The sequence below is a fragment of the Cygnus atratus genome, chromosome 2 (assembly GCF_013377495.2).
Source record: "Cygnus atratus isolate AKBS03 ecotype Queensland, Australia chromosome 2, CAtr_DNAZoo_HiC_assembly, whole genome shotgun sequence".
Lineage (NCBI taxonomy): Eukaryota > Metazoa > Chordata > Aves > Anseriformes > Anatidae > Cygnus > Cygnus atratus.
This window is the reverse complement of record NC_066363.1, coordinates 120,112,254-120,138,929: the sequence shown is the minus strand read 5'-3', so window position 1 is coordinate 120,138,929 and position 26,676 is coordinate 120,112,254. Positions and strand designations below refer to the sequence as shown.

Below are 26,676 nucleotides of genomic sequence, written 5' to 3'. Positions count from 1 at the left end.
TAAACAAGCAGCAATGAGGACGCAAGTTTATGTGGAGAGCTTCATGTTTCATTTGCATTCACCAAGACCCAAAACAGAGGCCAAAGCTTGAGCTTTCTTTGCCAAGGGATGCAGGAGTCCCTCATCTGCCCACTTGTCTTAATTTCATTAAATTTAAAGCCTTCCTTAGAAGGATTTGGTCTTAGCAGGCTCAAGAGCTGTGGTGAACTGAGGAGGTGAGAAATCTTGTCATATTTACACAGTGCTAGCCCAATTCACAGATAGCTAGCCCAATTCACAGATAGCTAGAATTGGGTAGGAATAGTTTAAAGAAATACGTCAATAGAGGGCAAAAAAGCAGTGTCTTCCTAAAGATCCATCTCTGGTAATGGTTTATAAGTGAGCTGCCTGACAAATTTTTTTAGTGTCATTTTTAAAGTTAGTTGTATCTGAAAAGCATGGTTAGGACTTCATGACTTCAGTCAGGTTAGAGGGGATAAGCAAGCAGACAACGAACTAACGGACTGGGAGCATTACTGGCTGATCTTTGTATATGATTAGCTATATTGCACCCAAGTCTTCCTCACTCAGCTTAACCCAGTAACCTGCTGACCTAATGCACTCAGAGGGATGCAGAGAGGGATGTCTCATTTACACAGTGCCCCCTAGGCATGTCCCGTCCCTGTTCACCCATCGGCTGGGGCTCTACGACCTTCCTGTGAGCTTCTGGACTCTGTCCTCCTCCCATCCTACCCTTATAAGCAAACCCAGGCACCTCAGTGCTTCAGCCCCGCTCCTGCTCGGCAGAGCGAAGCCCCTTCCCCTGCTCCCCCGTTTCCCTAACGCCTGTTTAGCCGACACGGCTCCGTAACGGCCGCGATCCCCGCACAGGACCGCCTGGTGCCCACACCGAGCCCCGCAGCTCCCCGGCCCCCTGAGAGCGCGATCCCGCGCCCGTTACAGCGGCCGGAGCCGCCTCACGATCGCGTCACGCGCTGCGCATCCCCCACAGCGCCTCACGCCGCGCAGCGGGCGCCCCCTGCCGCCCGCAGCGCTGGCCCCGCCCCCTCCCCGTCAGCCAATCAGCGCCCGCCTTTCCCCCGCCCAAAACGCTCCCCGCGCGCCTTGGGGGTGCTTCTGGCGGGCTCTGGCGAGCGCGGCGAGGTAGTGGCGGTTGGTGCCCGTTGGGGGCGCGGTGCTGCAGCTTCCCGCCCTTGGGGCTTCCCGCCCTGCACGCGCCCCCTGTTACGGCGGGAGGGGGGGGCCTCGGGGCTGGGCGCCTCACGGGTGTGGGGCCGTCCTGAGGGGAAAGGGGCGCCCGGCCGAGGCAGTTCGTGTGCCCCAGCCTCTGGGTTCCCAAGTACAGCCCTGGTGTGTTTAGGGTTCCTCCCAGCCTTGCTCTGCGCACCTTCTTTTCCTCAGAAGTGGCTGGTTTTATACATACAGCCCTGCTCCCTGTTCTTCTTCCTGCGTATTTTGGCTTGTTCTGTGAAAAAAATGATGTTTTTTGTTAATCATGTGCATACTACCCTGCTCACTTTTTTATTCTCGTGTATTTTGGCTTGTTCTGTGAAAAAAAAAAATGGTATTTTTTGGTTGATCGCGTACACAGTACCTTGCTCCTTTTTTTTTTTTTTTATTCCTGTGTCTTTTGGCTTGTTCTGTGGAAAAAAATGATATATACTTTCCTTTTTCTTACGAGTTCCTTTGTACAGAGCAATGGACGATGAGAGGGGAAAAGCTGCATTCCTGCAGAAGTATCTGATATGTTGGAATCATCAGTTTCTTTTCTGGACTTGGTGGGTAACCCCTCACCTATGGAGTCAACAGTACTGTACAGCCCAGAGGAGCAGGAGGTGTGGATTGGTTTTGTGATATGCTTTCTGTTTATTGTATTTTTCAAGCTTTAGTTCAGGCAAGCATTTCTTCAGTAAGAAGTGCTCTGCACTCAAGATGTGATTATTCTGCTTACTGCTCATCGCTCACAAATAGGTTATAACCTGTAGCAAATGCAGGTGGTCAATACTCAGTGGTGCATGCTAAGCTTTTGAGGTAAAGAAGTAAAGGATTTTGAGGTTAAGAAGTAAAGGATTTCAGTAATTGCACTGAATGTAATGTGACTGTAATGTTCCTATCAGTAACCTAAAAAAGGATACGGATCCTTGTCGAAAGCTTCTTAGGTGCTTGGAAATAAAGTTTCAGTGCTCTGCTGCAGCCTGTCTTTGAAGATGGTATAACCATAGCTCATTTTTTAGAGTAGTAGGTTCCGTAATTGCACTCAGGTGGTTTAACCTTGTACACTGAGCAGTGTGCTGATCATGGGAAGGCTGTGGGGAACTGGTGAGACTCTGCTGAATCATGTTGCCAAAGCAGGGCCTCTGAATATCTCTGGGAAAGGAGGGAGCTTTGGGGTCCCTCAAAATCTCCCTGTCGCTATCGCTTCACTTGGACTGGGGGACCTTTGTATGAGGAGCAGTGTGGAAAAGCCTGTATTAGCAAGTGAGAGCTGTTACTGGGAGGAAGGTGGTGGTAAAGAGGTGGTTTCTTGAAGGTAGGAATGTGTCGGTCTGTTACCTGAACACGCTCTGTACAAAATGGAAGTGCAGAAATACGGAGCAGCAATTAAAAACTGCAGCTTGAATTCAATACAGAGGGAGGCCAGAAGGTGGAGACAGTGCATTTTGCACCTCCAATAGCTTTTTTTTTTTTTTTTTTTTTTAAAAATCAAAATATCGGCTTCATCATAGAAAAGACCACGAAGTTGTAGGGTGACGTGGAGGAAGGAGGTAACTTCAGGGCATTAGGAGGTCGAGAAGCAAGTGACAGCTCAGGGTGTGAACCTCACAAGGAAGGAGAGAGGGAGGCAGCAAGATAAAATAGGAAACAGTACATCAGAGATATATGCTGGTGTGGTTTGGGGCTGTTCTATTCAAAAAGAGGCCATTATAACAATGCTTTTTTTTTTTTTTTTTTTTTATGAATAGGTATACCAACCTTTGAAAGTTTTCTTGAGGGTGAGGCCCTTTTCTGTAGCAGAACTGGAAAACCATGAATCTCAGGTTAGTTGTAGAATTAAGAAATAAGTTTTTTCTTCACCCCTAATAGATCTAGTATTGTAAGTTGTGACTTTTTTTTTTTAAAGCCATGTACTTCTGCTGGATAGAATTAGTGGATACCTGTGTAAATGACTTTATCACAATTTTTACTAATTTACCCAATACAGACCTGTAGCTCTTGTGAAACAACATTGGTCTGTTTTTTAAAAGTTGTTGTCACTCTTGTGTTTGTACATGGCTCAAAAAATGAAAGTTTCATGCAATATATCATGTACTTCTAGGAGTAATACATGTATATGACCCTTGAGTTTCTTGGGAATGTCCAAAATGCCTGGTCTTGGTTGATTTGCTGCCCTTCTTCCTGTCATTTTTTTCTATAACTTTTACAGTTATAACTTTTACAGTTTATTCTGTCAGTTTTAGATGCTTTGGTGTTTTACACACACACGTGCACATGCAAACACAGGAATTCTCCTCCTTCCCTACTCCCCTATTGCAGACACTGCTGTACTCAGCTGTCCTTGGAGGATGAGCTCTCTGCAGTGTGTCTGTCAGCCCTGATCTTTGCAAGGCCCCATGGGCTTTATAATTTGTACCTGACCTGTTTGAAGAAGGATTTAATATTTGCTCTGATTTACTTCTTGAGATTTGCTGCTTCCTTTTTTCGTGTGTGCTCTAGCATTTAATCTGCCAGAGGTGAAACCTTTCAATTTTTTTCAGTAGGAATTTTTCCCCCAATTTCAATATAGTTTTCCCTAGTCAGTCCTTGTTGACTAATATGCACTGCCACAGTGTTTCCAGTTTGGTGTCATTCAGCCATCTGAGCTGGCTGTGAGGATGAATTGATTTACAAAATCAAATTGTTTTACAAGTTGTCTCCCATTCTTCTTTGGAATGGGAAATTCTGAATGCCTGACCATCAATGAAACTACTTGTATGCTCTTAAAAGCAGTGAGGGAGGAGAAGAATAAGTGCTGAAGACTTTTGTTTTAAAGCTTTTGTCTTAATGTAGATAATAAAATTGTTAATCTTCCAAGATATTAGCTGTACAGTATTTTGCGTGGTATGAAGGCTTTCTCAGCCTCCCAAAACTATGAATGTTTGCAAAATCTCAGGTTAACTGATCACTTGTTGCTTATAGAAATAACGATATATGCAAGCAAGGCATAAGAGCACAGGATGAAATTCTGTTCTTGATACAACTGGTAGTGATCCTACTCTCCTATCAGTGACTCTGGAGAAAGTTGTTCTGCAGATACAGACTTAGATCAGATGGTAGGAAGAAATTCTTCACTCAGAGGGCGGTGAGGCACTGGAACAGGGTGCCCAGAGCAGCTGTGGTTGCCCCATCCCTGGAGGTGTTCAAGGCCAGGCTGGATGGGGCCGTGGGCAACCTGGTCTGGTGGGAGGTGTCCCTGCCCATGGCAGGGGGGTTGGAACTAGGGGATTTTTGGGGTCCCTTTTCACTCAAACCATTTTATGATATGGTTGGTATGTACGCTGACAGCAGTGGTCCAACTCATGCCAACTTGGCTGTGGGGTTAGCTGGTATAGACAATGAGAGTGGCACGCCACAGCTCTGCAGTTCTGACTACTTCAGGGCCTCTACTCGTTGTTTCTATGAGGCTGGAGGCAGCTGATGGCATGTGCTGCTGAGGTGGGATCCTTCTGTAGCTCGTTAGGATGTGGCACAGCTAACATGCATTCCTCATCCTGCAATTTGGAGGGGACGTTAGAGAGCACAGGGGCTTAGAGCCTGGTACAGTGAGTAAATGACTGGCCTAAACTCAGTACCCAGCCTCTCAGAGCTGCTAAATGAGTTGTCAGACCGACTTGTTATTGAGACTGCTAGGCAAAGCAGTACGTCCTGTGTACGTGCTGCACGTGGATTATTAGTGTGGCCAGCCTCTTCACACAGACGTCAGATTTAGCTACAATTGATAATCATTGCTGCTGATACTTCAAAACACCATCAGGCTATATTGACAGTTCAGTTTGTGGTTTTGGTAGCCTGTCTGGTGTAAAATCAGTTTTCCTGTCATATTATATTCTACATTTACCTAGTTATGTGAATGCCAGGTAATTGTATCTCGCCTTTTACTTGGTTGGGAAAAAGCAATCAAACTAGACTTGAAACTAATTCAGGTTCCTTCACTACTGATAACACCATCTATCAGTCAAAGGGTATGCTTCAAATTTACTTCATTTATGCTATTCATAACTTGTTTCACGTTGCCATTTTTCCACTTCAATCATTTTAAGGTTCTCTATAGCTTTGTTTTCATAGCTTTTACACTGCAAGCCCCAGTCACAAAATACTAGGGTTTGGAAATGGCAGCTTGGGGTGGGAGGTGAGTAGGGAGAGGAAGGGAAGGGTGGGAAGGGAAGGAAGGCAGGGGAAGGGAAAAAGAAGGAGAGGGGCACAAGAGGAGAGAAAAGGGAGGGAGGAAAGGAAGAAGCAGGAGAAGGAAAAGAGGGAGAGAAAAAGGGAAAGTGAGAGAAGTTGGTGGAAGGAATCCAAGAAAAAGATTAAAGCTCTTAGAAGGCTCCAGACAATTGCCTTAACTTTATCTACACCCCGGTTTTCATGTGAAGTGACTATCTCCGTAGCTGTTACACACCTCAAAAGAGATTATCTATAAACTTTGCAAGAGTTCAGAGTTGTGGTAAATGGATGAAAACACTAGCTTTATTTACATAGGTTTTTACCTAAATAATTTGTATGTTTTAGTTTACCTTCTCTTGTTGTTTTTTTTTTTTTTTTTTTAAGGGTTGTGTAACTATTGAAGATCCCCGGACAGTAATTCTTCATGCACCCAAAGAGTCTTCTGCAATGAAAAACAGTGAAAGAGGGATTGGTCAGTCTGTGCACAGGTTCACCTTTTCTCAGGTAAGCAAACTTTTTTTTCTTGTTTTTAGTTACAGTTATTTTTAGCTATTTATCCACTGTAGTGATAAAAATTGGAGTCTTTCTACTACATTGTGCAATTTGATTTTTCGTCTTTGGTACCCCGGCATTAAAAACCCAGCAGACTGCTTATTATTTACTTATAGGCTGTCAAGAGGGCTGTGTTACAAGCAGTTTCCTATTAGATGAGACAAGGAAGCTTCTTTGGCAGCTCTGTTGTTTTCTTGGATTAGATGCCACAGGCGCTTCTTGTAGGCACAAACTTACTGTGTTTCTGCTGTTCCTGCAGATGTCCTCATCTGGAAAGTGTTACAGGAAATTGCATGTTTAAAGGGACTTATGTAAGCATGTGTTTAGGGACTTACTTTTGAAAGAACAGCAGCCTAACTGCTTAAACCTTCTATAATGGAGAAAAATTTCTTAATTCTGTTACCTACTACAAAAACTTCTGTTCTTGCCATATCAAAAGAGAAACAATTCCAGGTTTTGAGTCATTTAGGCCACTGTAACTGCTGATCTCCTCAATTGCGGGTGGTTGGTACAGAGGAGGAGGGAGCTGTGCATCACTAGCAGAGCTGTTGAAGGTATCCATTAAACAGTACGTGCTGAGTAGTATTCTGAGCACTTTATTTTAGAAGTAGGAAAATATTTTTAAAGAATCTGAGTGTCTCTAAGAATTTAGCAGGCATTCTGCAGAAAACCAAGCTGATATCTCCTACTCAGCTTGCTCTGACAAAACGAGTCGCTGCTATTCAGTGTTTAATGCTCTGATATGTTAAGCTTCTTTATGCACTTATCGTTCATTTCTTCCATTCTCTTCCCCAAGGTCTTTGGACCAGAAACTTCTCAAAGTGAATTTTTGAAGGCTCAACAAAAGAGATAGTAAGAGCGTACGTTAATGGAGTGAATGGACTGGTGTTTACTTATGGGGTTACAAATGCAGGCAAGACATTCACTATCCAAGGTATAAAGCGTTTGCCAGAGAGCATCTATATCAACCAAGTCAAAATTCAATAAGAAGTTTGTACAAATATCTAAACTTTGATCTCCCCTTATTTTAAGGAACTTCAAAAGATTTTGGTATTTTACCTCGCTCACTTGACATGATTTTTAACCACATAAGGGGAAGACAGTATCTGAAGATGAACTTTAAGCCGTATTTGAGCAGTGATGTTAAGAAACTAGAAGATGCACAAGTTAAACAAGAAGAAGCCATTAAAGCCGCTATTCTTGCATCACTTAAAGAGGTCAGTGACCAAATACTTCTTTAATACTGTATAAAGCTTCTTAAATACTTGATACCAGGCTAGTCTTCACTGATCTGTTTCACTATTGATTCTTTAGATTTCTGTTAGTCTACAGTATGGATTCTTTATGAACTTTGGAATAATAAGGCAGCTGGTGGTTTTGGGACTCGGGATAAACTGCAAGAACTTTCTGCAGCAGCATACAGTTCAAAACAAAATCTGTTGCAAAGCCAAAGCCTGGATTTCCACAGAGGGGCAGTTCTCCAAGTGGTGGCACCTAGCCCTTGAAAAGTCTCTGAAAGAGCTGACCCATCTTAAAACCTGCTCCTCGTTGTTGCTTACTGAATCTTCTTTGGGGTCAGGTCCTCAGACTGCTTCTCTGGGCAGTTGCTCAAATTCCAGTGCTAGTTCAGAGGAGATGACGACAACTCTTCAGCAGGGGCAGGAAAGAGGAGGAGTCTCTTTCGGTGGAAGATGGTTTTAAGGCAGGTTAAAAACTTGTAAACCTGTAGTTTATGCATGCAGTTTCATATAGAAAGTTCTCTGATAACTGCAAGTAAAATGAAATGCCACAAAATGATTTTCCTAAAAGGACTGCAGCCTGCTTTAGAGGATTTTAGGTATCTTACTGGTCTCCGAGCCAATCACAGGATGGCTTGGGTTGGAAGGGACCCTTAGGGATCATCTAGTTCAACACCAAGACTGTAGGTATAATAGCTCCAATAGCAGAGACTTCTCTATATCTAGTGAGTTCTGTTTTTTGCAGGGTAAGAAAAGGCTCTCATCCAAAAATGGGCGCCCTTGTATGCTTGACTGTTCTATACTTGGAAGTCTGTTTGCAAATTTTCACAGGATGTCTGGCTTTTTTTCCTTATGTTCTGATCATTTACTTCTGGTAAATCAGAAGTATGATTCCATATTTCATGCCAAAATTCAGTAGGTTCATCTGATTATGATTCAGAGCAAGTCTGAATTCTGGGAAGTATAGAAGTAACAATTGCCTGGGTTTTCTTTTTTCTATGGCCTTTAATACCAACATTCTTCAAGTTCTTGGTTAGCTCTGAAAGAATATCCTTCTATGACTCCAATTCATATGTAAAGTTCCCCTCTAAATTCTATTGTTTAATTTAAATTCTGTAAACTGAACTTTAGTCAGTCTGATCAACTTTTGAGGTAAGACCTCAGATAAAAAATCTAACAGGTCTGAAGACTGCGTATGTATTTTGTGAGTCTTAAAAGCTCACTCATACTCAGGAGGATAGAGGGTAAATATTTTTTTAAAATCTTTATGCAACCTACCAGCTTACAAGAAGGAACAAGCAGGAAGTCAGGGTCTAGAACAGGAGGTCAAATACTGTATTTTGAAGATAATGCCATACTTCACAAACATTCCTCTCTGTTAAATCACTGTCTGACTTTGCTAATAGTTTAGCTGCTGAATGTTACAGTAGGTGATCTAGATGCTGATGTGCTACAGTGAAAAGCAAGCAGGACTCCACCATCAGGAAAGAAAGGTAAAAATAGAAAATAATGCGTAACAAGAACTTGCTTATACGTTACAATGCTTCCTTGCTGATAGCTCAGCTGTCCCCCGTGCTGAAGGCATGCTTCTTGATAGCTTGTGAATAGCATCACTGTTCGGATGCTCGCTCAGGCTTGTAATCTGAGAGCAGATATGGTTTGGTGGGCTTGGTTTTGGTTTACATGGATTTCTGTAGGTCCTTTTCCCAGGCTCAGTTTACAAGTCATGCAGAAAGAATCTGCTGTTCCTTTCGTTCTCTGTTTAAACTGCTCTGAATTACTGTAATACCCTTGTATTTAATGTTCTGCTGTTTGTTTGCTATACACTACTGCTGCAAAAACTTGCTTGGTGTACTTTGCACCCTGTTTCCTTCCCTTTACTTGTTCTTTTCACTGGGTTAAATATTGCTTTTTGCTGTATTATAAGCTGCTTTACCGACACTTTTATTCCCACCTGCTCTCTTACTTGCTATTAAATGTCAGGCTATGTCACTGGCAAACAAAGTCAGTTCCTGTTCCCACTTGTTTTCATTCAGTCTTAGTGTTCTTCCCTGTAATCTTATGATTTGAAGAATAGTATAGAATCATGGCTAATTCACTCAGGTTTAAAATCTTGTTACAAAAACTTATTTGTTATCACGTGCACAAATATTTTTTACATTCAGTTTTTCATGGGTGTACACATGTGAGTCTCTCTCCCTGCTTTAGAATTTCTCTTTGTACTTTACAAAGGGAATGAATAGAGTCCCAGTTTGTGGTTTTACTTGTAACTGCTCAAGCAACATAAACATACTGACAGTGCAGTCTTTGTAAAATGAACACTTCTAAATTAATGGCAATGAAATTGCATGCTATTTACGTTTTATAAAGGCAAGATCTGGCTTTGTACTCTGTACTTTGCTATTTGTGAAGATTACATTTTAGATATGCTAAGTGGGTACCACAGGCATCAGTAGGCAATCCATAATAATAATGCATAATAAACATATCCCTGCGCTCTAATAGTTAGACCATTGTGTGACTTTTGCTGCTTTTTTGAATCTGTTCCTCTCTTCTGCTGTCGGATGACCTCTATTTAGCTTTGGGTTTGGGGAAATCCATGTGAATGCCCTAATGAGAACTTACACAGGTGCATAAAATATGGGGAAGCAGGGAGGGAAGTCCTACCTGGAGATGTAGGAATCTCTAAGTAGTAGGAGATGCTACTTCTGTTACATCTGTTGTCCTAGAGATAATTTGAAGCCTATGCTTTGACAAGTCTTGGCAGGTTTTCAAATTTTGTTGACATGAAGAAACTTATCAAAGGTGTGTACTCAAAATGTGCTGTTATCTATACAGAATTTTTATGGCCCTTTAATTTAGTCCTAGGCTGTTGGTTTATCAGATCTTTGAGTCCCTTAGGAATCCATCGCTTCCCTTTGGTGTGAGAACTTAAAGAAAGTTTGACTCATGCTCACAGACTTGGCACAAGCCTGTGACTTTTATTTGTTAAGTGCTGCTTTTGTCTGTCCTTTGCCCCCTGCCCTGCCACCTGTCCCTGGAAGAGGCTTATTTCTCCAGTTTGGTTGACCCAAAATACTGTTCAGACTTGTCCACTAGTTCATAAAGGCGCTCTGGGCAGTCACAATCTGACAGATGTCCTTGTTTCTCCCTGAACTGTAACGTCTCTCCTATAGTAGTGGCAAGTGGCCCCCAAGACATGTTGCTTGGAGTAGCAGAGGGCAATAATTCTTGTGAGGAGGGAAAGAACACTTGCTGATTTGAGTTCAGTATTGTCAGAAACATTTCTATCACAGCTGGAGTAAGGGTGGCTTGACAGTTTATGCTAGTTCAATATTTAAATCTTAAATACTCGAATGACTGTCATGTTTCACTTCTGCTGGTCTAGTAGTCTGTTCATTTGGATGGAACAGTCTCTTGTTTCCTCCAGGAGACGGAAAGTATCTCAGGTGCTGTTACAAATATGTGTCATGTGGAGTTGACTTCTTCTAACTGTACTTCAAAAAATCAGCCTTCTGATCCACTAGGTAAGTCTTTGGGGGCAAAAATGAATAGAAACTCTGGAACTTAAGAATATAAGTGGGTAACTATTGGTGGATTTAAAAATCTCTGTACTGCACTACAAATCAAAAAACGTTACCAAATTTAAATAGTTGAACTCAGAGGAAGAGTAACAATGTAAAATATGTTGTCATAGCTTTGCTCCTTTTGGGGGGAGAGGGAGATCTCATTCTGCAAAGCTAATGGATAATGTGCTGAAAGCTTGCAATAGAAGGGGAATAGCTTAGAACTTGTGCATGTTCTGGGTACACATGGCTGCTATGAAGTATGAAGATTTCTGGGTAAACTCAGTTATCCAGTACTTGTATCTCATTGTACAATGCATATATACAAACCTCCTCATGTTATAAGGTTCTATATATTGCCTCAACATGAGAGACTACTAAAATATTAAGATTTATTCATGTCATTTGACCACTAAACTAATTTTTCTTTTTTGGCTAGCAGAGAAGAACTTTGTTCCAATTGACACACCTAGGACCAATACAGGCCAAAGAACACAAGCATCTGTGTGGATTTCCTTTTGTGAGATTTATAACGAATATGTGTATGATCTATTAAGTGTATTATCTACGTCTAAAAACCAGAAGCGTAGAGTCTTAAGAATTTGTGAGGATCAAGGAGGCAATTCTTATATTAAAGGTAACAATGCTGCTTATGACCTCAGCAGTTTCACAGAATGTCTTTGGAGATCAGAAGTGTAAAAGGTCTCTTTTCACAGACTTAAAGTGGATTAACACTCAGAGTACCGAAGAAGCCTGCAAGATACTAAAAATAGGAAACAAGAACCGAAGCTTTGCTTGTACTAGAATGAATGAGCAATCAAGTAGGAGGTTTGTTCCTCTCTTTATAAGAATACTCTCTCTCTCCTTTTAAGGATGGGGAGGAGGGGAAAGGAGGACGAGGAAACTTCAGAATATCTGTGAAATAAACCACTCTTCAACATTAGCTTAAGACTTTCCTTGATTCTGGTTTTATTATTGAAATTCTTTCTGGAAGAAAGCTTAGACAAGTGTAGAGAAGCCCTTTGACCTCAGCAATAGCTGGACTTGGGTTGCCATTCATGGCTTTGGACAACCAAAAAATATCAAACCTTATCTATTTTTGAGTACTATCAGGGCTATAGATTTTAACAAGTGTTAATGACTGATTGGGGAGGGCTGCACAAAGGCTTTGAAGGAACAGCTGGATAATTCTGCCAAGAATTATACTGCCAGCATGAAACCAGGAGCCTGTCAATAGGGAATGTAGGAGGGAGTGAGTCTTGCAGTGCCTTTTGGTGCTGCTAGATTGCTGTTCTGTAGCTGAGCTTGCTTGGTATCTTAAGATTTAAGACCCTAGCTCTTAGCCAGCTTTGGGAGAGGAGTTAAGGAGAGACTGGTTTGATCAAATGAGAGGAAGTTAATAAAATAAGGTGGTATATTTTCTGTTGAAACTGTCTTCCTAATTGTTTCTAAAAGTCCTCTTACTAATTTGTTTCTTAAGTGTGGAGGGACATGCTGCATATTCAACTAATACAATCATAGTGTTACTGAGGCTGCTTTTTCTCTAAAAAGCAATAGTTATACATTTTGCATTAGCTAACAACAGCTTCCATCAAATCTCAAGCTATGCTTCTACATGAATTTCACTAAAGATTATAGTGCAGAATAGAAATGTGTGCTTTTCTGGCAGAGTTTTGTGCCTAGCATGTAATATTTATTTAATATTTATTTGCTCAAGAGAATGCACTGACTTAGACTTAGCTTGTTCCCGAACCATGCTGTGTGTAATTTGCTTTTTTTTTTTTTTTTTAAGAAACTTCACTCTTTAATTGAGGGTTGGTGTTGAGGGCTAAAGCACCGCTTTAAATCTTTACTGGAGAATTTTGTCTCCTATAGTACGTGCTTCCTGATTTACTGGATAAACTGGGGACGGGGCACTTATGGCTCTGGAGCTTTCTTTGGTTTCAGTTAGCATATATCCATTTTCTTGCCTTTGCAGCTTGATGTCTGAAACAGAATAACTATGGCATTTCAAGTATTGAAAATTCAACCTTTCTGGAAAATTGAGAATAATTTTGAAACCAAACAAATAATTGTGTATGTTGAGAACTAGAAAGAATTACAGGATTGTTTAACCTTAACTTAGTCCCTAACCTGTTCATTTCTAAGAAGTTAATGCTTCAGATTCACTGAGTTAAGATACCACCTAAATTTTGTACACCAAGTGGCCACCTCAGTACTCATTTTCTGATCAGTAGACTTCAGGGAACTGGCTTCTTTTTTTTTTTTCAGGACAGCTTCCAGGTTTCATGCAATATTTTTCCTTCCCCTGTATAGAAGGAAATGAAAAGTTCCAAAATAAAACTTTATTTCTGCCTTTTGCTGCTGGATGAATGCACTGCAAAAGTAACTACTGTAAATCAGTGAATTCTTGTTCTTTTGCACTGAATTTTTATGTAGCATTACACATTTTACTTTGCTTCAGTGGCTGCTTAATTCTCATAATTCTAGTTACTAAAAAGGGCTTCTTTCCATTCCAGTCACAGTATATTCTCAATCCGGCTACTAAAGCTAACTGATGAACATCAACCACATGTTCTTGGAGTTTCAGAGTAAGTGAATGCTTCAGCTGATTACCAGAATGTAAATATTTTAGCATGCTTACACCTTATCACACTTTCTAAACTGGTGAACTCTCTTTTAATACAAAAACCAAGTCATCTGATTGCTGAGAAGGAAATCAGAATTGCACTGGCTGCATAAAACTGACTGGACATCTGATAGGGCAACATTTCTACTCCTGTCCTTCTTACGCTGTAAAAGCTTGGCTGAGGGAACCTGTTAAAACTCTATCAGTAATACATATATTTGGGGAAATATCTTATGTAGTGCAGGAGTGGGAGGGGTGGGAGTGGGGACAAAGCAGTACTCAGTAATACAACACTAAAATATTCAGGTCGGCAAAATTCAAATGTTTGGTTGATAGAAGCCAACCTCTCAAGTCAGCGAGCAGCAGCTAACACCGAAGACTGAAGGTGCAAGCTGTACCAGTTTATGGGTTGAATATCTGGGGCTGCACATTTGGTGTACACCTGGAACACAAATTCAAGTTTATTTTCACTCAGAAAGAATGTGGGTGACATGCTCTGGGCCTGCTCTGTGGTGTAGACTACAGTAGGAGGGGATCAAGTGATTTGCTTGGAAACTGTTCTCCTCATCTAGAATGCTACTGTAGGTGCACCGGATTAGAGCAATTATTAAGTCCTTACGCTTCTCTTCTGATTTAGAGGAAGTGGCCTAACCTTTTGGCTATTTAAATGATTGTTCAGTTTTTTCCCCTGATTAATTGTCCCTTTAGTTTGACATGGAGGAATGAAGGCCGTCCTGCAACAGAATGTTTTAGTTCATTCACAGCTCCTACTGATCTGTCTCTGCTGAGCAGAGATAGTAACAAATACACCTCACCATGAAATAACACCTTTTAATGTCAGATGTTGCCGTGATTAAAAATTCTAAGATCACCTGAGGAAATGACTGCTGCTGTATTCCTTACCGCTTCCTGTCTAGTGTATTCTGCTGTCAAGGCTTGTAGCAGCTGTTAAATGAGTGACAGTTGGTATGTTGCTGAAGCTTTTTTCTGAAAGCTGTTAATCTTCTACTGAAAAGGATAGAGATCATAAGATTGTAGCCTTTCACACAGTTCAAATATGTGCCTTAGTAGTAATGACTAGTATGTATAGTATTAATATGTACTTCAAATTTGTGAAAGGCTACAATCTTATGAAGATATTATGTAAATAAATGTGTAAGTGAGCAATAGTTGGGTTATGTAAATTATCTAACTTCCAGATCTTCCTGTATTTTAAGAGCTCTCTGTATAGTAAGTAAAAGTGAAATTCCATGATTAGCCAGGCTGATTTTCTGATTGTAGCCTGCTGTGTCACAAGGGACAATTCAGTGGCCTGACTTCAGAAGCACGTAATTGCTATAGCCGAGCAAAGAACTCTGAGGTGTTCTGGGAAAGGCTTCTGGCTGCTTATTTGCAGAAGAAAACCACTTCTTCTGCATCCAAAAGAGGCAGACTGCAGTTTATTGAAGCATACTATTATCTTCTGTCCTTGCGTTCCTTGAACTGTGAAGATGGTCAAAGTGCAAAACTGTTTCTGCATTTCTCTCACTTTGTCTGGAAGCACTTAAATTGTTATTGCCACAAAATTTGAGTTCCTAAAGTGATTTTTTTGTAATGTAAGAATGCCTACAGACTTTAAAATGAAGCCTACAAGCAGCCTTCTTTAAGGACGCTGAATAGACTGTCTCAGGAGCAGCAATTTTATTCAAATATCTTTATATACAGTGGGAAAACAGTTCAGTGCTGTTGTGCTAAATACCTTGCATGGTGCCTTCTGGACAAGGTACATAATAAGTACAACTTATTCCAGGATCTAGGTAGGCTGACATGAGTTACACATTTACAACTTAAATGTATAAAGAAATAAAAAACCAAAACTCTATTTTTATGCTGTTTAGAAACATGTTCGTTTGTGTGTTCTGGATAATTCTTGCATGCAGGTTGTCCTTCTGTGACTTGGCTGGATCAGAGAGGTGTAATAAAACACAAGCCTTTGGAGACAGACTAAAAGAAGCAGGGAATATTAATAATTCCCTTCATATCCTTGGAAAATGCATTGCAGCACTGAAGCAGAATCAAAATCCAAAGTAGGTAAAGAGTTGTAAACAGCATGCTGAGTGTTAGGTTGAAACCCTAAGCATCCGTTTATGCTTCTGTGAGGGATTCACATGGTAAGAGGAAAATGCAAATCTGTAAAATATTGTTAAGCCTTCTCTATTGCAGATGTCACTGGAATACCTGAATTTAACATTTTCTTTAAAACTGTGGAGAACAAAAAAAAAAGGGGGGGGGGATTAGTAGCAAGACTACCAAGCTTTTTCTTAGTGTTTTCATATAAGCAATATACTTCCTGTATTTTTTTGAGGTGGAAGGGAGTAAGACAAAACAAATCATACAGGGGGACTCATCAGACAATTGACAGATGTCCTGTACTTAGATACTGATACAAGCCAAAATGGTTTTCTAACACTAGGGAACAGCGATGCAGGCACTTCTCTTAGCTTTAAATATTTTAATTTGTTGGAGAGCTTATGAGAAAAGAAAGACTTTGATCTTTGAGACAAAATAGTTTAGGTTCAAATATGAGCATCTTACTTGATCTGTTTCCTGAAAGAAACAGAATTAAGCCAAGCTGCAGTATCACACAGGCCTTTTCACTTTTTTTCCACACTTTCATTATTTTTTTTTCTACGAGGATGAAGCCAAGCTATATTCCGTTCAGAGAGAGCAAACTGACTCGTCTGTTTCAGCCATTCTTCTGTGGAAAAGGCAAAGCTTGTATGATTGTAAACATCAATCAGCATGCTTCCATGTATGACGAAACGCTGCATGTAATGAAATTTTCAGCTATAGCCAAACAGGTAAGGGTGCATCTAATTTCCTTGCTATTCTGCAGTTTTGCTAGCATTTTGTGGAATGATCACATAGTATGGACTTCAGCGATTAGGACTGTAGATGTGTCATATTAGTTCTTGTGCACAGTTCCTCTCTATGGCTTCCAGTAGTCTGGCCTGTCCTCAAACCTGTTTGTGGTAGCAAGACAAGATAGCCGCAGCTGTCTGTGGCTTGTTGAGGACTGTACCGCAGACGCTGAAAAGTAGTCTGGGAAGTTTCAAACATGACTGGTTATGCCGTACATCTGAGGAAGTGCAAGATTAAATTTAAAGCTTTGGATGAATTGTTTAATTTGTGTGCACTTAAGCATCTGTTTGCACAAGCTGACAATTGTTCCAAAACTTTCTAGACAGCTAGTGGTGGTAGTAAAAGAAGTAGCTTCTCATTTTGCAGTCCAGTCAAGGTCTCTTGTGCCTGTGTTGCTTCTATTTGGCTAAATGCAAGTAATAACAAAGAGGGAAGGCATCTTTTTGTAAGTTAAGGCTTGAAGGTAGTGTGCTGTTCTTCTGCAGGCCTTTAAACAACAACAACAAAAAAGATAAGCATACTTTCATGCTTTCTGCTAGCTCTGCTCCCAGTAAATTCAGGACTTGGAGCTGGTGACTGGTCTTAAGTTCACTTAGTTTCCATAGAAGCTGCTTCTTGCAGGTTGTAGGATGGTGGGATTCTATTTCATGGCAAAAAAAAAGAAGTCCATTTCTAGTCCATGGACTAGTTCTTATACCTCTCAAGTCTGTAATGGCATGTCTAATCTCATCTCAGATTTTTTCTAATTATCTTTGGCTGCAGCTTTTGTAATAAGATAAGAGCATACACCGAGGAGACAAGCTTCTTTAATATGCTGTCCTATGACATAATTACTTATTGTATTTCCCTAATTAGGATGAATTGCTGGATCCTGGTCGCAGAATTTCAGGAAAGCAGCAAATGCTTTAGGGGTTTGCTCTCAGCTTTTCATCAGCTTTCCAGGAAACCATGCTAGCTAAACTCTGTTATTTTAGGGGGAAAGAGAACACCTTTCTAGACAACCACACCAAGTTTGTTAGCAGATTATTTTTCCCATTTTCACTTTGCTACAGTACTATAGTTTTTTGTTTGTATAGATGATTATCTGCTAAAAGCCATGTAAAATGTTGTTAATGTACTTGCAATCGTTATTGTAAATACAACAACACATTCATGCTACTTCCTAGTATTCTGATTTCTGCAATGTTGACAGCACTGAACATTGTGTTCACCTCTGGATTTTTCAGGTAATCCAGACAATCCTGCCCAAAAGTTTAGGTTACTTCCCACCAAAGTTACTTGGAGGTGATGGCAAACCTATTGTACGCTTTGATGCTAACACATCTTTAGATGACCTTCCTGGCTGTACTGAAGCCTCCACAGAAGAGGAAGTGGACATCACCATTCTGAGTCACGAGGTAGATAAACATCTACTCAAAGCTGAACCTAGGAAAGCTGTTGCTATTAGCTCTGATATTAGAAACTTGTTGTAAGAGGTGTGCTGGAAGCTGTGTCAAATAAGAACTGCGTACATCTGCTCAGTGTTGAGTAAACCTAGACCTAAAGCGATCTAGCTCCGAGGGAACTAATGTTGTGGGAGGTCTTCTGTGGCTTTGTAGATAAGCCAAGTGCTAAAATTTAACTGATTGCACAATGAGACAGATCAGGAAGCAGTATGTCTGTTTAAAACACAACGTTATTTAGTTGCTTGTGCTCTTGGAAATGGCAGGAGCGAGTTAAGATGTGGCATTTTAAAAACAAAGTTTTATAATCTAGTGGTAACTAACAACTGATTAATATTTAAATGCCAAAATGTACCAAACCAAAAATATTTTTGATAGCATAAACTGTCAAGATGGAGGGAGACTGGCTTTGCACCAGAAGAAAATCAAATTTGAAAATATTTAATCCTCGGTGCAGCCCCCATGAAAAGAGGCTTATAGAAATGCCCATTGTGAACGTCCATCTGTATTAACACATCTTTTTGACGTGCATATCAATATGTTCTTCTAGTTTCTTTTCTGAACTGAAATATGTTAAATTTAGGATCTCTTGAAAACTACAGAGAATCTAAAAGAGAAGCTAGTTGCAGAAAGGCAAAGTAAACTCCTTCTGGAGGTGAAAATACGTAGAGAGATGGCAGAAGAAATGTTCCGACAGCTGCTGGAAACAGAGGAAGCCTGGAGGCAAGTCACATTACAATCCTATTCAAAACTGAATTCCACATATATAAAGGCATACACTTACATATATGCAAGGCATGCATGCTCATACTATTTAGAAAAGTTAGGGCTGACTAGTTTCAAAGATTCAGATGAAAAGAGAAGAGGAACATTAAAATAAACTTTACAGATTTGCCTCTTCCTATGTACAAGGAGAAAGTAATGCTGCTTTCTGATGAACTTTGTAACTTGCAATTACTGCAGGCTGTCCTGTCTTGTTATTAATATTTGGCAAATACAGAAGACTGTTGTAGGTACCTAACTGAGGCTTCTGATTGCTCTAAGGCAAGCACTTGGTCACCACATGTTAATATACATGCGTGTGCTTCAGGTGGTTTGAATCGTATCTCTTTGAGCTCTCCTCCTGGCTTCTTGATGACTTTTGAACTTATCTTACTGTCTTATTAATGCAGGCAGCCGCAGTAACTTATGTTACTAACTTGGGGATTTCTTCAAGTGTGTCCAGATTGCTCAAGCTGAATTTACTTCCTCTTATCTCATCTCTTCTTGAAAATGGTTTCCTGCTGTTTGAGTTGCTAACGAACACTAGCCCAAAGTTAAGTTGTTGCCAGCTGAACACTCTATGCTTTAACACCTCTGACTTCAAAGTCATTTGGGTGACTTTGGCCAAACACATGAAGCTAGCTATTAGTGATACTTATCTGTTGGGCTGATGTTCAGTCTCTGCTGGGCCAGATTTTAAATTGTGACAAAACTAACATGTACTTTCTGTAACCTGAAATAATAAAACAAAGCAAACTTGATCTTTAATGAAAAGACTAAACAAAAAAAAAAAAAAAAACCCTGCCCACACCCCCAGAAATAGGTTTCAAATACCAGGTCTGAGTGTAATCATACCTACCATTACATGTTCGTGGAATTTTTTAGTAAAACTTCTGGTTCACAGATCTTTCAAGACATGGTCTAAACACCATACTTGAAAATATTATGCAGACTCCTGTCTCTTTAATAGTCATACTAACAGCAGTCTTATGAGTGATGTAGCTACAAGCACTGATCACTGGTATACCAACAGAATTTGAGATATCAGGAGGTTTTCAATGCCTCAACTGAAACTGAAGCAAGGACTGTGCTTACACTCAAAGTTAGATTTTCAGGTTGAGCTTTGTTTAGCCTTGTTAAAATCACTTGAGCATTTGGGATTCTAACTGGTTGTAGTTCCTGGGGGCTGAGTGGTGTCTGTGTGTGATGATAAAGGGTTTGCAACTTGGGTTGGTGAGTTAGTTGACAAAGGTGTGTCGTGGTGATAGAGGATCTTAATTCCTCCTAGGCATCAATTTCCACTCGTTTGAGTGCTTATGTCTGAAGTAAGCTTGATACTGGCTTACCGCTTCTGCAGCTGTAAAATACCTAGTTCAGTGTCACTGGAGGTTCATGCACTTGAGCTGTGAAGTGCTTACGTAGCGTAGTGTGGTAGACCAACAAAATACCACATAGATATTTTTACTATTAGCCACTACTATTATGACCTTCAGCTTCTAAACAAGAGTGGTGTAGTTTGTGCTGAGGTCTGCAGCTGTGTTTAATAGTTCTCATTTGGAAGAGAGGAAAGGGTCAGAAATAACCACAGCAAGGCTGAGTTCAAGGGTTAAATACATACTCTTCTGTAGCATTCTGTTTGGTATGCACAACTAGAAGTTATGCCTTGATGCAAGTCTGTAAGATGACTGAGAATAAAAAGGAGATGAGGGAGAAGAGTACTTCTGTCTTCTATGTTTACTATTTATTATTAGATAAATAACTTCGGTGTTGCAAGTTGAACATGCGTAGCCAAACTGTAATAGCTGTATAATTCTAATCTGTTAAATAAACTAACATATCCTTCTCAGCAACCGCTTGGAAGATATGAAAGACAGCTATGAAGAAAAACTGGAGAGCAAATTTGAAATGTATAAAGAGGCCATCAAGAAACATGCGTACATGTGTGCAATGGAACAACTTGAAGACCATTATGTTCCCATAGAAGAATTTATAGCTGAACAAGAGAAAGTTGAGGTATGACTTGATGGCTGCTAATAACTGTGTGCTGATAAGTTAGCCTCTTAACTGTAAATAGTGCTTTTCAGACGCATTCAGGAGTTCTAAATGTAACACTGAACATTCAAAATAACTTTAGCAGTTCAGCCTAGCTATTCCGATGCCTAAAACTATCCATAGGGATAGACATGTTTTGTGTCTAACATTACTGATAGCGTATACCTAAACTTACTAGTCTATGAGAGCCCAGTTCACTTAAATCTTTATCTCTGTAATGCAATGACTGCAACACCTAGAGGGATAGTGTATACAGCAGTCTGGCTGTGTGAATATCCTTGGAATTGCAGGGTGTAGAGTGAAAAGTTAACCTGAAAGGGCAGATGGGCAATTTAGTAAAGGATTGCTATTTTAATGATAATGCATTTTCTGCTCTGAAGGTCTGTAATGGAGGATTATGGAAAACAAAGCAGTGATGAGAAATAAAACTTTACACAGGAGAGAGCTTAATCTGGATGTACTCACAGCTAGGGCTGCTCAGTAGTTAGTGTCAGTAGGTTACTATTCCTTTGCACAGCGTAAAGAGTGTGCAGCTTCTCAGAACTGCACGAGTATGCTACCTTAGTGTTAAGTATTTGTAAAAGAAGTGCACAGTAGCACATCTGGAAAGATGTACACGGGAGGTGGTGTCTCCCTGCACTCACCTGTCCAGGAACTGATCAGACATCTCAGTCCACTACTAAGCAGGATTCTCTCAAGGTGTGAGGGAAGTGTTTTCTGTTGTACATTGTAATAGGTAAACATTTCTGAGCTTACAGCTCTCTATTCAGGTGCTGACAATCAATATTGTGTAGTGCAATGGCTTCTCCTTTTTCCAACTCCTTCATACTTATCTCGTATGACAAGCGTTACTTATTTTTGCACGTAATGGCTATTCTCCTCAGGTGGTTGCATACCTAATTTTCTATCAAAACATTACCAGATCAAACTCTGTGGAGGTCTCCTTAGGAACAATTGTCAGTAATTCTCTAGATCAGTTCTGTGTGACTTCTGATTTCTTTACTTCTGATTTCTTTTGTTCTAAAACAATATTAGATCAAATGTGTTTTTCTTTTTGTTGTTGTTTCCGTTTGTGTTTTTGCTGTTTTTTGTTTGGCTTTTGTAAAAATAAATGGAGATAAGTTGGGCTGCTGCTAAAAGATAAGACTTAGTTTACCTCTACTTGCTAGTTCAGGCTGGCAGATGATTAAAAATGGGCAAGCAAAATAACAAAATAACTGACTCTTACCTGCAGTTCAGACTGGAATTGAGGGTGGGGATGATGACTCAGTTACCAGAACTGTTAATGGTTTTTTTTTTGCCTACTTAGACTCTGTTTATATGTCCACTTAAGCCACAGCTATACACCATTTTGGGGGGAGAAGTTTTTAATAGTGTTCTCTGTAGTTATATCTGCCTCTTATGCAGCTGCATGGCCAGTATAAAGGAAGATTCAAAGCCCAAGATGGTCTTGGTAGAAAATTAGGTAAGGTTAAGTAGAAGTTTAGATAAATTCTACCATGTCCCTTTCTTTTTTCAGGTTAGAGAGAGTAAAATATTGCAATTAGAAAGACAACTTGATGAACAGTCACAGAGATTGTTGGCTCTGGGAAGTCCAAATTCAGATATACTGACTACTGAAAATGGCACGGAACTAGGTAGGAATCTAATCTGGATGTTTGTTCCGTCTACTTTTGGTTTTGTGTATAAAATCAAACTCTTTTTTTGTCTATAGATCTTGCAAACAAGATTATGAAGAGAGCCAATGAAGGACTGCAGAAACAATGCACAGAGAAGGATGAGGTAGCTCTTGCTCAATATTTAACAAATCTGGGAATGACAGTCCTAAATTCTGGCATGGCTTCAATGCTTTAAGATCCCACTGTGGGGATGAAAATTCCTGCAAATGGGTGTCAAGTTTACAAAAGAGTTCTTACCCAGTTGTGGATGCCTCTTGTCGAAGGCTGACTGGCATTACTGTGGCTTGTAGAGGTGTCTACTGCTCTGACAAGTCACGTGGCAAACATAATACGAGGTGGAAGTAGGGGAATATATGGGCTTGTATTGTAATGTATTGTAAACGTTGCTGCTGTGGCCTTGGTGCGTTCCTTCTGGAAATGCTGCCTGCTCATACACGAGGGAACAGTTAAAAGAATCTGGTAGATGTTTAGATCTAGAGCCAAAATAGTGCTTTAAACCCATCCTTGCTGCGAATACTGAATTCCACCATCCACCTAAATAAGGGGTGAGGTCTCAGTCCTTTAAACAGACAAGATCCCCCAGTTCTGAATAGCCTGTAGAGGTGGAAATATGGGCTTCAGGCTGTGTTATGGAAAACAAAATACTATTTTTTAGGTAGGCATTTTCAGTCCACACCTCAAACAAACTTATTGTAAGGCCTGTGTTTAAAGAAGATGGGGAGGAGGGTAGAGATGAGTCTTGCTCCTTTCACTAATAGCAAATAGGAGTAGGGTTTGGAGAAACAGTTCCAGCTGGTTCTAATAAACCCTGTAAATGGAAAGTGAACTTAAATCCCTTTCTATTGAAAAAGTATAATCCAAAAATAACTTTTTCCTTACCAAGTTTAATGTCTCGTTTTATGGCCCTGGCATTTGTTTTCCACTCCTTGTCCTCAAGAGCTCTGCAACATTTTCCATTTCCTGTGTCAAATTCAAATTTTGATGCTAGAAAGCAAGTTTGTCTTCTACGCTTGATTTGAGGATTCAATATTGATTCTTTTGCGAGGCTGGAAAATGTCAGTCATGGGATTGCTGCCTGGCAATAACTGGAGTGAGTGTGGTTTAATGTAGCTGCTGTCATCAATGCCCTTCCACTGCTTTGCTTCACAGTATCTGTGCATGTGAGTGACTGCTTTTCTTCCCTCCCACTCAGCTGTTAAACACGGGGCAAAGGTTTTCCAGTTTAGCAATGTAGATGTTTCCCCTACAACCGTGTAGAATTAAACATTGATACAATATTGCTGGTTCTGACTTTCTTTTCCCTCTCAAGACTTTATCTGCCAATATAAGAATCCATCTTCCTAGCAGAAAGGTGAAGCCTTCTGTTGTAACTGTACTCCAGGTCAGAGCATAAATAGTATTAATGAGATGAGAGCATTCTTCTAACAACTACCCTTATAGAAAAGGAGCAGACTGTTCTAGAAGTCTGTGCTGCTGTTCTTTGATTGCCAGGTCTGAGCAATCAATGTACAATTTCATCACAATGGCCCTTGAATACTCCAGCTGTATTTTTACTAGAAATGATGGGTTGGGACGTGGCAGGTTGGAAGAAGTAGTCTTCATCTTCGCTGCTTTGATCTCCCAGTTTGCACTGCTCAGTATTAATCAGAAATGCTTACAGTGTCTGTATGAGTTCTAGTCAGAAACCAAATGCTTGTAAAATGTGATGTCTTGAACTTCAGTGTGCATGGGTTTTATTTTCAGCTTATAAAATCTCTGAAGTTGAAAATACGGAAATTAAATGAAACTCTGCTAGAAGCTAATGAAGGCTACAGAAAAATGGCAGAAGAGAACAGCAGACTGAAGCATACAATCATGCTCAAGGTTTGACAGCCATTTAACAACAACTTTAACGTGGCTTGTTTCTGCAGTTACATTTGATGTTTCTGCATCTTTCTACATGTAAAAACACTGTTCAGTCTCGCTAACTGCTTTTGATGTTAGCATAATGTTTTTGCTTGTTTTTTGTTTTCCTTTGTTCCATTCTGAAGTTCCTGAACTTACACCCCTCAAGTTTCACTTTTTGGCTTAGTATCCTGTGACACAAGGCTCCTAAGACTCCGTTTTCAATTTAAGTAATAGACTCAGTTGATAGGGAAACAGTGCTGACACTTCTTGCCAATCTGAAGATGCCCCAATTTATTGTCAAGCACAGAAACTACTGCTTGGAACATTTGCGGAATCCTCTCTCCTGTCTAATCATGAAATGGTCTGCTGAGGGAGGGCAAGCAAGCTAGTACACTAATGTTAGCACAAACAAACCTAAACGTTTTTGGCTTGAAAGCTGTGTTGGTGCTCCTGCAGAGGTGCCCAAGCTGGATAAGAGCTATGGGCAGGTAAACCACTTAATATTTCAAAAGCTTCATAAAGCTGTCAGCGTCTGACCTTAGGCATCAACTAGATTCTGAAGTAAAAAATGAAAAATTTGACCTTTTGACATTTTGCATCAATGCCTCGTATGTAACTTCCAGATGAAGTAAGACTGATATCAGACTTGGGACTATGCAGAAAGTAATTTTCAAATAAAAAAAGTCAGACTGAAAATTGTTCATATTGCATTTCATTTTTCTTAATTGGTGTTAAGACGTAGAAAGATGTCTTTTTAACCACAAGGACTAGAGAGTATCTTGAAGACTGTTCTGCCCACTCAACGGATTTATTTAGTCCTGGTTAGGAAACTTATGAGTTTTGATTTGACCAGTTTTGCTTTAGTAATTAGTTTGTGGCTTAAGACTGGAAAGCCTTCTTTTTTTTTTGGTTTCTTGAACAACTGACATTCTTTGCATGGTGTGGCTAAGCGTTTTAGCGTCAGCTGCTTCAGTCAGACTTAGTCTCTATATCTGATGGCCCAATAGTTTGCTGTTCTCTTAATTACATAAAAGAAATGGCTACTGAATAGCCACTTAGTGTAGTAATCACAGGGGTGTTTACTGAAAATAGTAAAATAGAAATATAGAAAAAAATAGAAAATTAAGCTATATGAAAGTCTTTGGGGTGTTCATGCATCTAACACAGCCATATGCTCATAGGATCAAGAAATGAATAATCTTCAGAACTGGGCTAAACGTGTTCTTGAGCTTGAAGAAACAGTGTCTTCCCTGCAAAAAGAACTCGAACGCAAAAAGCATTTCTCTATTGAGGAACCAAAACAACAAAAACCCCGGAGAGGTTTGTTGGCCAACCTGAAATCCACGGTAGCAGGCACTGCTAGTACACCTCTTGGTAAAGGCTGGGGCAAGTGTGAAGATGTTTCAACCCCTTCAAGAAAACATGTACTGTTTGCTCATAAAACAAAAGAATAATACTTGATTAATAAAATGTGCAATTACTGGGTTGCTTCATCAGTCTTAAACTGTTGTTAGCTGCTTTTTTCTACCCTTAGATGCCATCCTTACTGTCATGTTAACTGACAAATGTTTAATGCAAGACTTTTTAAATCACGTTGGGTCAAATTTAGAGCTATGTAACTGTAGACCTAAACTCTTGCTTTTACTGTTGATATGGGGATGGGATTTGAGATGTATATCAATATATAAAATAGATACACAATTTTAATTCTTGAGTAACTGCCATTGAGGTCTTCTGTACTTATAAATGTGATTCATTCAAAGTGGGATGTTCCTCCTCTGCTGCTTACCTTTTAAAATTAAATATTTTGCTTTTGTTGCTGATTCCCAGAAATCAGATGGCTTGTATTTTTATAAATTACCTTGATTCTTCAGAAAATACAGTGACTTTCACCTGAGAACTACCCTCCTGGGCCTAAACTGACCAAATTGTTTAATATTTGACCTCATAAAAGAAATAAAACGAGGTCTTATCTGGCTTCTTGCTATTTTGTGGTTAACTTGACTTTGTAAAGGAAGTTGTTTTAGTATTGTTTGACTTACCACTAAGGACATGCATTAAACTCTGAAAAATCTATTTATAATAAAGCTTTCAATTAGTAGATTAAGCTCTGACTGTTCCTTTTATAAAGGTGAGAAAATCAATGAAACCAAAGAGAAGGTAAAATCATAAGCTTTGAGGCTGAGCTGTCATAGCGATTGACAGTTGGTGATATTGAGCTGAAAGAATCATAGCTCTGCTTGTTACTTACCCGTATCTACTAATGCGATGTAAGAGCAAGACTGGGGCATGATAAAACTTGAAATAGCTTCCTTATGGCAATTTCAGTCAGTGAGTGTGAGGTTTTCCTTAACTACTGTGAAAATACTATGCCTCTAAGAGTTGAAGAATTGTTTTAAGACAAAGCAGAGCCTGTAAATTAATCAGTTTCTGTTGCTTCTCGTGGTGGAAGGGAACCCAGTTTGGAGTGAGAACCTTCCCCTCGTGTGGAGTCGCTAGGTGGTGCAGCCTTCCTGTGTGATACTGTAACAGCCCTTTTTGGATGTG

The 26,676-nt window shown here is 40.0% G+C and overlaps 1 protein-coding gene across 1 annotated transcript; it reads left to right on the top strand.

Moving 5' to 3' along the window:
* The first annotated feature begins 108 nt into the window (after window positions 1-108).
* On the top strand, window positions 109-26,230 carry LOC118251213 (kinesin-like protein KIF20A). The gene is given in 20 exon segments (XM_035553126.2): window positions 109-215; window positions 834-1,152; window positions 2,964-3,038; window positions 5,806-5,925; window positions 6,770-6,806; window positions 6,809-6,907; window positions 7,006-7,190; window positions 10,642-10,738; window positions 11,217-11,414; window positions 11,494-11,605; window positions 13,297-13,368; window positions 15,326-15,472; window positions 16,081-16,246; window positions 17,534-17,704; window positions 18,333-18,472; window positions 20,359-20,524; window positions 22,083-22,200; window positions 22,278-22,345; window positions 23,986-24,105; window positions 25,311-26,230. Coding segments are annotated over 20 exon segments (2,790 nt in total). The 3' UTR covers window positions 25,584-26,230.
* The last annotated feature ends 446 nt before the right edge of the window (window positions 26,231-26,676 follow it).